This window comes from Vicugna pacos, chromosome 12, assembly GCF_048564905.1.
Source record: "Vicugna pacos chromosome 12, VicPac4, whole genome shotgun sequence".
NCBI lineage: Eukaryota > Metazoa > Chordata > Mammalia > Artiodactyla > Camelidae > Vicugna > Vicugna pacos.
This window is the reverse complement of record NC_132998.1, coordinates 26,792,891-26,805,063: the sequence shown is the minus strand read 5'-3', so window position 1 is coordinate 26,805,063 and position 12,173 is coordinate 26,792,891. Positions and strand designations below refer to the sequence as shown.

Here is a 12,173-nt window from a genome sequence, read left to right as displayed (position 1 = left end):
ATTACTACCAGTGCTAGTACTATTATTCCTTAAGTCATCACCAGAAAGTAGGTAGAGCTAGTATTACCATTATCCCCATTTCACAGATGGGGAAACTGAGACTCAGAGACTTGCCCAAGATCACACAACTGGTAAGTGGAAGAGTCAGGACTTCAGACTTCCCAACTCCAGATGTATGACATTGCTGCCTTAATTTATTTGCACAAATGCATGATTATGTGGCCAGTTATCATTGACACCTCTCCTACAGAAATGTCAGTAAGACCAGGCAACGCATGGAGTCATGTGGAAAAGAAAATAATTCATATCCTCAGAGGAGCTTCTATATTAGTAGAGGGGTGATAGAAAAGACCCAAAAATAAAGGCTCGAGAAGAATAATTCACCAGTGAGAATTAAAATAGGGGACCCTTTATTCTGAATTCCCGTAATTTGGCCTTTAAACTTTTATAATCTTCTCATTTCAATTGTAAAATTGGATTAGGGAGTAGGGGTAAAGCGAACAGATAGGATTTAAAATATTCCTCCTGGGTTTGGATGAGAAATTACTAGTTATTTTGTATAAGCTGGGAGCTAGCCTCAGTATCATCCTATTAGCAAGGATATGCAAGAGTGCTGGGAGTGACGGCATGTCCACCCAGCAGTTCATCACTCTCTTGGTAGAATTCCTGTAGTCCCATTTGCTGATCCTACTTCAGCCTACCCCTACCTTGCACCCTACCTCACCTTATTGTACCCTCAGTCCACCAACCCCTTCAGACCTTTGAACTTTCTGATTCCTTAATGTTTCATCCCAGAAGGTGGTCCCCTCTCCTTTTGTATCAATTATTAGTAAACAGTGTCCAATATCACAGAGTCCTCCAACAAGGTCACAACAAGGAAACTTACTGAAATACAGATCCATGGCATAGATCAGTGCTAGAGAGAAGTTTCAATGGAAGCAGATTGTTTCTAGCTCCACTAAACATTTCTACCTAGTTGTCCTGCAGAGCTCTTCATGTCCTGAAAAGTGTCAGCATCTCCCCACCCAATCTTCTCCATCTGTTGTGCTCTTGCTCTAGTAACTGAATCACCATCTACATGGTCACCTGAGCGGGGAGCCACAGCGGCACTCCTCACTCTCCTTCACCAACGCCTGCCCTTCCAGCGGATCATGGATCTACCTTGGAAGTGATGCCTTTATATTCCCACAATCACAGCCATACGTCAGCTGTCTCCTCTTACACATTGTTACAATGACATCCTCATGACTTGTCTCTTGGCTGCAGTTTCCCCCTATTCTAGCCTGTCTTCGGCACTGCTGCCAGAGATACCTCCCTATAAAACACACCTGATCAGGCATTCATTAGAGGCTAAGACCCAGCCTCCTTACTTTGGCATTTTGACTACTAGATGCCAAACTCCCCTTGCAGCCTGACCTGCTGCTGCTCCTTCATTGACCCTCACCACTCCCCAAACACTGGGTCCCCTTTCCCAGCTTCATATGAGCAGAGAAAGAAATTGGCACAATCCAAAAATGTCTACAAAAATCACACAAGTAGATGGGACCCCGCAGAGCCCTTCACACAGTCTCCTTTGCCTAAAGAGTTGGGGCTGTGCCTTCTTTGCCTGGCACAGGACACCACATTGGAGGTACTTTCCCCACCTTCCCGGGGCATTCTGGTCAGTGCTTCATCTCAGGAGCTGCCGTTTATTTTGTTCAGGTTCTGTTAACACATTTACCCCATTATGTTCTAAGTTATTTTCATGTGTATGTTTCACTCACTACTCAAGGGCAGCAGCTGTGCCTTCCTTTTCTTCCCAGTATATGAGATAGTTCCTGGCACATAGTTATTGAACAGACATTAAACAGCTGAACTCAAAGAGTGTGTCCCTTCAGTGCACTTAGAGCAGTTAGTCCAGATGTATGTGCTGCAAAGAGCACTGGACTGGGATTCAGAGACCTATGTCCCAGCTCCAACTCTGCCACTAGATATGTGACCTTGGGTAAGTCACTCAGTCTCCTTTATTAAACAAGGGGGTTGGACTAAATGATCTCTAAGGCCCCTTCAACTTTAAGTTTCATGATTCTGACCCCATTTCTTAGATCAGGAAACACATTGCCTACTTTATAATAGCAGCCTTAACTTAACCAGCCATCCATCCACATGACTCAAGTAGAGTTTTCAGACTCTCAGAAGTAGTCTGCTGGTACTAGCCAGAGCTGCTTGATTAGGCTTCTGTTGGCTTATCCATTGACCACCAAGCTGTTCCTACCCTTCCCCAGGAAGTTTCTCTGTGCCTGTAACACCATCACACTGCTGTGTGGCCGGCCCTTCCCAGGAGGGGGCCCTTTGTGCTGGCCGAAGGGATGACAGCAAGGAAGCAGAGGGAGAAGAAGTTTTATCATTTTCCTTCACTCCAGATCCCACCAACATTACAACTCCTGCCATGTGGGTTCTTATTGTAGACCTGTTTTCAGGGGGTAATGCCTGTTTCCATGAGAAATAAGTTTTAAGCAGCTCATGTGCCTCTTCAAGGCTACTTTTAAAGTACACTACACTGCTGACTTTTTAGGGTGGGAGGAGGACTAGAGTTAGTAACTCAATAGGTACATTTGCCATAATCTCCATGTAATAAATAAGAGCCTAGGAAAAGATTAAATAAATCTTTCCTAATGCTTTTTGATTGGCTCAATCAATAATTAATCATCTTTAGATGAGGCTGTAACTTGTGGAGTAGATATAATTGGATTAGCTGAGAAGAGGCAGTTAGGGGAGCTTTGAAGAGATTAAAATGGCTGTCAACCTTATAATTAAACTGCCACAAACAAAAGCAATGGTGTTTAAAAAAAAGAGAGAAAGAAGTAGGGGGAAAGACAGAGAGAAGGGAAAAAAAGGGAGAGAGAAAGTTGGGGGAGACCAACTGATTTGAAATGAATCAGGAAGTACTTATGTATCACTAGAGATTGGAGAGGCAAAAATTAGATGATGGATTTATTCCAGTTAGTGAAATCCGTACATATCAAATCAGCCATTTAATTGTATGCCTGGCCCACTGGGATAGGTGAAGTTTTGGCAGCTTCAACTTCACTAAAACAAATCCACAAAAGGAAAAGTTAATTATTAAAAACAGAAGAGACCTGCTCCTTGTCCTGAGCCCATTTAGACCTTGACTTTTCATACTTTTAATTGGCTTAGTAGGTTTGGCCTGTGTGAATGAAGTCTTTTATCTCCCTCTTTTTCTTTCCATGCCCCTTTCATCTTTCCTGTTACAAACACACGAGAGAGAGCTTGAGAAAAAATACTTTGGTTTTTAAAGACTTTTTTTTAAAGGATGTGGATTAGGGGAGGGCGGGGGTGTATGCGATGCTGGTGAATACTTTTTTTTCTCTCTTTTCTCTCTTTTTCCAGAGAGGAGTTGCTTAAGCCAATGGGACTAAAACCTGATGGGACAATAACGCCTTTGGAGGAAGCACTCAACCAGTACTCTGTCATCGAGGAGACCAGCTCTGACACAGACTAAAAGCATCACCTGCTCAACTCTGAATATTGCTTTTATCAGCATCTTTTCTCTGTAGCTCCAGGGGAATCTTTTCTCTAAAACATTTATGCCCTTGCTTTGGCTAGAAACACATTAACTGGTTTACTCATTGAGAATCCAGCATATTTAAGAGGTGATCCTGTGTTTTTGCGATATTGAGGCATTCATACAGAGCTGCAGTTAGATGGAGTTGCAGGGGCTAGAAGCAGAAAAAAAAAACAATTCCATTCCATCAAGATGGAACTGAAGGACTTCATTCTATAAAGCAGCCCTGGTTGAATCTGGCAGTTCTGTTTGCCAAGATTCTTAACAGAAGATTTAGCCATGTCCTTCCTCTCACTCGTGTGAGCTGCCCCTTCTGAATCTCTCCAGAGACAGAGGCAGGTGAGAAGCAGAATAATCTGCTAAGAAAAGGGCTGAGGCAAGTGGCTTGTTAGATCAGGACTGAGTGAATGGAAGCCAAGCAGCTGCTCCGTAAACCTAGCCCCACTCTTCACTTCATTTCAATTTTGTATAAATCTATAGAAATGTGCACACGCACACACGCACACACACATACACACAGCCCCAGACTTGCAAACTGATTACACTCAAAAAGTTTGCATGTCAGTTACCTAGAACTTCAGAATACATTTCTCCCTATAAAGTTATAAATGATGGTTTAGTTCTGAGGCAGCTACAAATGCCTATTTATTCCCTAATGTACCTGAACACTAGTACCATAGAACTGAACCTCCATCTTTATCACTGCATGGGGAGCATGCATTCTGAGGTCTAAGTGGGGTGCCAGGAAAACATATCCTCCAACCCAGTAGAGGGAATAGGGACCCCCTGGGTACTGGAAGTTCTTTTGTGGCCTCCCCTGGGGGTGGGGGAGTCGGCAGCACCCGTTTGTACATAGAGGTCATTCATATGTCACATGTTTTAAATTGGGGACTGTGTGTGCTTGTGTGTGTGTTCTACCTTTCTACCACATGTGATCAGTTTAATGGTAACTTTATTTATTTAAAGAAGAAACACAAATAGTTACTGTTAAACTGATTAAGGCTGTTTATTTTTACTTTTAGAATTGGTCATATGAAGAAGTAGAAAACGAATCATGCAGTAGACAGTGGGCCTAGTTAATCAATGGCTAAAGTTGAAAAGGGGTTGGTTTCCTTTTATATATATATGTATGTGTATATATATGTATATAAGCACATACATATATATATATATATATATATATATACATAATGTGCTTAACCACTGCCTTTTAAAACTTTAAATTAAATAAAACATTGGGGTTGATTCAATTTAGCCATCTCTGTGTGTTTCTTTATAGATACATGGGTTAAACAATACTATTTCACGGTTTATGCTTTTTTAAAGTGCTTTTACATCCATTATCTCACATATAATAAATAGCCTTTCTAAGGATAAAGTACATGGAGCATTAGTGAAAATGTCATTTATCCAGAAGTCATTTCTTTAGCAAAAGAACAAATCCGGAATTAAGTTTTAAAAGTCCGTTGAGCTGCCAAAAAAAGATGTCAAGGTTTCTTGCTATTTACTCATAGAAGAGATCCTCAAGAATCTTTTTTGCCTCTTTACTAAAATTTGCATATATTTCTAACATGTTTAGTTATCTGACTTTCAAGCCCATAAAAACAAACAAACACAAAAAAACAGCAGAGGAGGAGGCTGCTAGTTGGAAAGCAGAGCTACTGAAAGCAGCAAAAAGCAACTGAAAACCAGATAGGAAGGTGTGGAGAATGAAAAATACTGGAGGCATCACATGTCTGGGACGATCAGTTTCCCAAAGGACCCAGGAAGTTTCTGTACAACAGTATGAGTCATAACTAATTCTCAGAATGACCCTGAGTGTCTTTTAAATAAGTTAAATCCAGGATACTCTATAAAAGGCTAGAAGAATACATTTTAGGATTTTCATCCCAAATAGTTGGAAAAGAACTTACGGGTGACCCATGTTTTTAACAGTAAATAAAGTGAAACTTGACAATTCATAATTTTAGATTAAGTGAAAAAGAAGTTTAGAAAAAAATTTAAGTATTTTTGTTACTTCATTCTACAGATGCATTTGAAAGTATTTTTTAAATTTCTACAATCAAATAGCTTTGGCATGAGTGTCAGCTTACCTAAATGAAGACATGTTTAATGAAATACCATCTTGTAAGCTTTATGCAGAGTTAGTGTTTGAACAGTCCTATTTAAGTAGCTGTGTTCTGCTTTCACTGAGTTGTTTCATTTTGAGTTTCCCCCTGCTGGGCACTTAGCTTTGTTCTGAAGAGAGAATTTGCAAAGGGAGGAGTTGAGAGTGACTTCATCTTGCACAGGGAGAGAGAACCAACATCGATCGAGCACTTGCTCCCCAATGGGCTTTTTTTGTATCTCTCCGTGTAACCTCATCACATCTCACATTAGAGATCATCTCTAGAAAGCAAAGTAAGTTACCCAATGTCACACAGCAAGTAAGAGTCTGGCCAGCCTGACCCCCAGCACTTCTCCTTCCCCTTCACCGCACTGCCCACCTGGGTCCACACTGTGCCTCCTTAGGACTCTGGAATGCTGGGAGAGTGGCAATTCTCAGGCCATCTTAAGCAATAACTATTTCAGTGGAACCGATTTAAAGAACTTATTAAGCAGGGAGGTGACATGAAGTTGAAGTGTGAGTAGGAACCTTGCTCAGTTAGTACTGGATTTCAAATAAGGCCCTAGAATCCTTTACGTCAGAGATCAGGTCTGCAGGCCCCCACTACCAACCCTGACATTTACCTGGCTCAGTGGCCTGCGGTGGAGGTCGTGAGAACACAGTGGCTAACCACACTGCAGGCCCCTGTGTCCACATCCCTCTTGAACTTTGAAACAGGGTATGGAGGAGCAGGTCCTAAAATAAGGCACTTGAGCTGCTGCTTTAGAGTAAAACATTCAACAGACACTTGAGGCCCCTTCACACACCCAGTGGTCCTGGGAGGTGGACAGGACAGACGTTACTGCCCCTCCTTTATAAACGAGGACATAGGCTGAGGCAGTACAAGTACTCAACACCCCCTTACCACCCTCAGTCTTGTCGCCTCCCAGTGCTAGGTGTCACTTACATTGACTTCCTTTTCCTCTCTGATTATAAAGTAATATATGTTCACTGTGAAAAGTTTGGAAAATACAGAAAATAATAAAGTTAATAATTCACCCCAAAACCCACCACCTGAGATAATCTCTGTTAATGTTTTAGTGTGTTTCCGTCCTGTATTTTTTCTATGAGTGTATAATTTATTTTACTACAAGATTGGGATCATGCTGTATTGACAGATCTGTTTCCTGCTTTCTTCTTTAACATACTGTAGGCATTTTCCCATGTCAATAAATATTATTGAAAACTTAATGGCTATATGACATTCCATTATATGAATTGTGGCAAACACTGGTAATTGCTTCCCCAATGTTCTTCCTTACTAACAGAGGAGACATCACGACCTACCCCCTCCCCCTCAAAAAGTGCCAGCTGCCTTTCTGGGAGGCAGCACAAGCCCTGTTAGCACTGAAGAGCACCAGGACCTGGAAACAGCACCAGAAGAGCAGAAGCCTTGGCAGCACAAATCATGACACAGCTAGATTAACTGTCCAGGTAATTCTATAATTTTTGTTAAGGAGAGGCATTTGAAAATAGCAAGGGATCTAGATGACTTTAAACAGTCTGCATGTGGGGAAAAAAAGCAAGATATCAATCATGTTTACTGCTGTGTAATCCAGTTATTGGCATCAGTTTCTTTGGAGATATTCTTCACTGCAGTTCCAGAGGTGAAAGAGGGTACACAATGATGGGGAGTGACATGATACTCTTTCAAGAAAAGCAAGGGGACACGTGTCAGAACTACTGGGGATGTGACGAATACAATATGGAGAAGAAACAAATGAATTGGTGTTCTAGGAACAACTCATGGGTGAGGGAGGCAGAGAGGGAGAGATTTTTAACAACTACCATAAGTGAAAAGATTCAAGGGAAGGGAGATGCTTCTAGAGAGGACTTAGGAGGGTGTGACTCTGATGCACTCTGCTGAGTCCCTGCACCAGGTCTTCAGGAAGCATCAGAACAGCATTTCTTAAAGGGGAGGGGTGGGGAGATTAAGCCTCAGTTCCCAAATCATGCATTGTATATAGTGAATCAACCTTCCTGTGCATCTAGAATAGTGCTAGTTACACAGCATCCTTCGGGGAGAGAAAAAATAGTCACTCCAGTCGTTTCCTGAGTTCTGTGATTCAGGTGAACCCTAGTTGAGAAGGACTGTCCTAAAGAAAAGATCAAAATTATTCTCCAAGACTTCTGGAGTCAGATTTGTGTTTTCTTTTAATGTAACACAGGGAGGATCCTGGGTCCTAAGCTCCAGCTGTATGCAGTTCTCACAGACCTACACCTTTTCTGCACTGAACACAACAATTACAGCTGTGTATACTTATGGAGCAATTACTGTGCCAAACACGTGCTAGGCACTTTCTTTTTTTAAATGGAGGTACTGGGGATTGAACCCAGGACCCTGTACATGCTAAGCGCCTACTCTACCATTGAGCTATACCCACTCCCTGCCACACTAAGCACTTTATGTGCACTTTCTAATTTCACCTTCATAACAATCTTATGAGGTTAAGTACTATCAGAGTAACTCCTACTTTTCAGATGAGAAAACTACAGCATAAAGATGTTAGGTACTATGTGTAAGGCACACAGCCAATAAGTAGCAAAATTTGAACTCAAACTTGTCTGATGTCTATGTAAATACTATGCTATGTGTTTTTTTTACAATTAGAAAAAAAACGCAATGAAGTCATTTATTTGGGAGAAAAAAACTTACGAGATTAAAATGCAAAAAAAATCAGAACTGGGAAAACATTTAACACATTTTTCCTCACTCCATTTCCATATCTCCACACTACGTAGAATCCCATACTCCTTCTAGTTTCAAAAGAGGCCCCCACACACAAGCATACTTATCTATGTCAATTTGTTCAGTAAACATTTATTGGGCATTTATCATGTCCAGGCATTGTTCAAGGTGTTGGGGGATACAAACACAGCTAAAAGAACCGATCCTTGGAGTGCTCAAAGTGTGAGAAGTCCATAACCAAAGCCTGTATGAAGTACTAGCGGATGCCAGGATTGTGGGGGTTGAGTAGCAAGGTTTGCTAAGGGACAGGTGAGCTGAGCATGAGTTTGCCATGTGCAGGAGCAGGACTGTTCCCACCAGAAAAACTGGCTTCAGCAAAAGCTCATGTGTCTGATGTGCTTACAGAAAACAAGCAGCTGAGTGTGACTCAAATAAAGACAATCCCATGTCTCACGATGGGACACATGAGTAGCAGCATTTCAGGCGAGGAAAGGACACAGCCAGAAGGCTCAGTCTGGCTGCAGTACAGAGAGTGGAGTGGAGAAGGGACAGACAGTAAGAAAAGAGCAGACAGAAGTCAGCTGCCTCAGTACATGTAAGGGGCCTGGACCAAAGTAGTGGAAGGAGGTGTAGAAAAGAAAGTAGATCCAAGAAATACTTAGAAGCTGGAATAAACATAATTTGGTGTTGTGGGAAGGCAAGAAAGAGCTCATTTAAACTTAGATGGGGATGACTTGGGGAAAAGATCATCTAAAACACTAGCTCCCAACCTGTGAACCAAGCAACGTTGGGTTTGGGAGCAGGAGGGTGGAAGAGTTACCTCAAGGAATTTGCAAATTTGTAGGGTCACAAAGTGTCATTTACACACTGAATGAAAAACGTCCTGGACATTAAATATTCCTGTTTTACAAGCACTGTATCACATGCTGATGTAACCAAAGTTCATTCATAATAAGCATTACTCAATTCATAATATCCTTTTGCCCATCTGTATTTTCTCAGTCAAAATATTAATGATAAACAGCTATCATGTGGAAAGGAGATTCACAAAGTTCAGACTTTTTTTTTTAATCTCAAAACTGAAAAGAATTAGAATTCTTGGTAACAGGTATCAGAAACTCAAATTGGACTTGGCTGGTCATGAAAGAACACTGGGATCTCTCTTGTAAAGGAAGGAGATGAACAGCCAAGCTGTGGAAAGATGGAGATGCCATGAGGTATCAGTTACAGCCAAATCTGGGTCTTCTTATATTACAAGGGGGAGATAAAGGAATTTATAAAATCCCTTTTTCTACAGTAAATTATGATTTTCAAGCCTATTGTTTTGTCTTTAAAGTTAAAAAAAAAACTAAAATGATATTTTTTCTTGCTTTACTCTTTCCTGCTGTAACAACTCCCTCCTATCTCAAGACAGATGATACGCTCACCAGGAATAGTCAAGGCTCAGGAAAGAAAAATACCTATTGACAGACTTAAAACACTACTACCTCATTTTACCCAAAACAAACACTCTTGAAACTAAAAATTTCACTACAGTTTAATGTCTATGACTTCTATGTGGTTAAGAGTTAATATCATAGTAGTAAATGAATAAATTTTCATAGCAAAAGTACATTAAGCAATGGAAATTAATAAAGTGGATTTTATACTAAAATTTTATGTGAGTCATGCAAGGTTACCAACTATTCAATAGCAAAAATGAAGAGAAATAAAGATTATACAGGCCAAAGAATGTAGTCATAAAGTTCATTTTCAAGCATGTACATGCAAAAGAAATTAAAAGTAATTCTAACTGGAGACACTTCTGCTTAAACAAAGTAGTTTGAACATATGCATTTTACCTTGACCATCTCCTGATAACCTATTAAAATGGCAGTAAATGAATGACTTGGGGTAAGACTTAAGCCAGACAGGAAAAGGAAAAAGAGAAGGAATGACAGCAGAAAAGAGCTATCAACAAAATTTTGAAAACTGGAAATTAGATGAGCAAGGAATAATTGATGTAGAAAGAAGACACAAGATATCAAAAAATTAAAGCCTTTAAGAGCAAAGGAATCCAAATGCAAGATTCACATATGCTGGAACCAGCTCTTACCAGCTCACGAACGCAGACTATTAAATTTTTAGGAATTTCACAAGCTGGTTAAAATTAATCATCATTTTAAAATTATGTAAATTGCAATTAAATAAATTATATTTAAAACAAAGGTATCAAATGCTCAAAATTCCTTACTTCCTAATTATTTAATACAATTATCTATGTTCTTGAAGTTAATAACATCTCTTGTGTCTGTAAGGTGAAAAGACTGGGACACTTCTGCTCCTCCCTTCCCAACTCCATGTTCAGTGAGGTCACGATGATAATTTGAATTCAGCTATAGTGGGAATATTTACACCTTGAGAATGAGAAAGCACTACCAGTCAGGCCTTTTTCCCCTGGAGAGCTAATTAAACATTTACCAGCACATCACAAATACCGTGCAGAACCCCATAATGGCTTAGGAATCAGAGAACCTGGTATACACAAGAATAAGGGTGTAGGTGGGGTTTAAAACAGGCAACCAGGTTCCCCTCCGCCCCCCACCCCTGCACACATAACCAGGTGATTCCTATTCTACCTGTCCAGAATAAACCAGGAATCTGCTCAGAAGTTATTTCAAAGGGCTCTGCACCTAAGGAGTCTAGCACAGAAGGTGACCAGGGTACCTTACTGAAAACAAGAGGATCAGGTGACAGAGCTCCTTCTACTAGCCAAGTCCAAGGCCACTGGCAGCTGGGACCCTTCAGCTGGGAAGAATGGCCCAAAAGGATCTAAAGAGGCTGAAAGTTAGGGATCTTCCAACGCAATGGCCAGATACCAGCCCTTTCACACTCAGTGAGACCACCATTCGTTCATTTATTTAAACTCAAAGTAGTTTAAAGACCTAAATGTAAGACCTGAAACCATAAAATTCCTAGAAGAGAACATAGGGGGAACACTTCTTGACATAAATCATAGCAATATTTTCTTGGATCAGTCTCCTAAGGCAAAAGAAATAAGAGAAAAAGTAAACAAATGGGACCTATTTAAACTTAAAAGCTTTTGCACAGCAAAATGAAAAGACAATCTAGAGAATGAGAGAAAATATTTGCAAACAGTATGACCAATAAGGGCTTAATATCTAAAATACACAAACATCTCATACATCTCAATTTTAAAAATCCAATAAAAAAATCACAGAAGACTTGAACATTTTTCCAAAGACATACAGACAGCCAACAGGCACATGAAAATATGCTTAAACATTGCTAGTTATCAGTGAAATGCAAATCAAAACCACAATGAGGTATCACCTCACACCTGTCAGAATAATGCTCATCAGAAAAATCTACAAATAAATATGCTGGCAAGGATGTGGAGAAAATGGAACCCTTGTACACTGTTGGTGGGAATGTAAATTGGTGCAGCCACTATCGAGAACAACATGGAGGTTCCTTAAAAAAAGGATAGAACTAAAGATAGAACTATCATATGATCCAGCAATTCCACTCCTGGATATATATCCAGATATAATAAAAACACTAATTCAAAAAGATACATGCACCCCAGTGTTCACAGTAGCACTATTTACAATAACCAGGACGTGGAAACAACCTAAGTGCCCATCAATAGATGATTGGATTAATAAAAAGTGGTATATATACATACACACACACCAGAATATTACTCAGCCACAAAAAAAAAAGAATGGAATACTGCCATTTGCCACAACGTGGATGGACCTAGAGTATAT

The 12,173-nt window shown here is 40.3% G+C and overlaps 1 protein-coding gene and 1 long non-coding RNA gene across 12 annotated transcripts in view; one reads left to right on the top strand and one right to left on the bottom strand.

Moving 5' to 3' along the window:
- RIC8B (RIC8 guanine nucleotide exchange factor B) overlaps nucleotides 1–5,487 on the top strand; it is a 91,113-nt gene extending 85,626 nt beyond the window's left edge. For 4 of the 8 annotated variants that reach the window (XR_012078453.1, XR_012078452.1, XR_001459183.3 and 1 more), the window contains one exon: nucleotides 3,391–5,487. Coding sequence is in view for 3 of the 8 variants with exons in the window: in XM_072973067.1 (XP_072829168.1) it covers nucleotides 3,391–3,502 (112 nt within the window). In the remaining 5 variants the exon portion in view is untranslated. The remainder of the gene's footprint in view (nucleotides 1–3,390) is intronic. The other 4 variants (XR_012078451.1, XM_072973067.1, XM_015240623.3 and 1 more) reach the window with 4 other exon arrangements.
- The window catches only part of LOC140700172 (uncharacterized), an 88,257-nt gene that overhangs the window by 14,776 nt on the left and 61,308 nt on the right, over nucleotides 1–12,173 (bottom strand). The gene's annotated exons all lie outside the window — the stretch shown is intronic.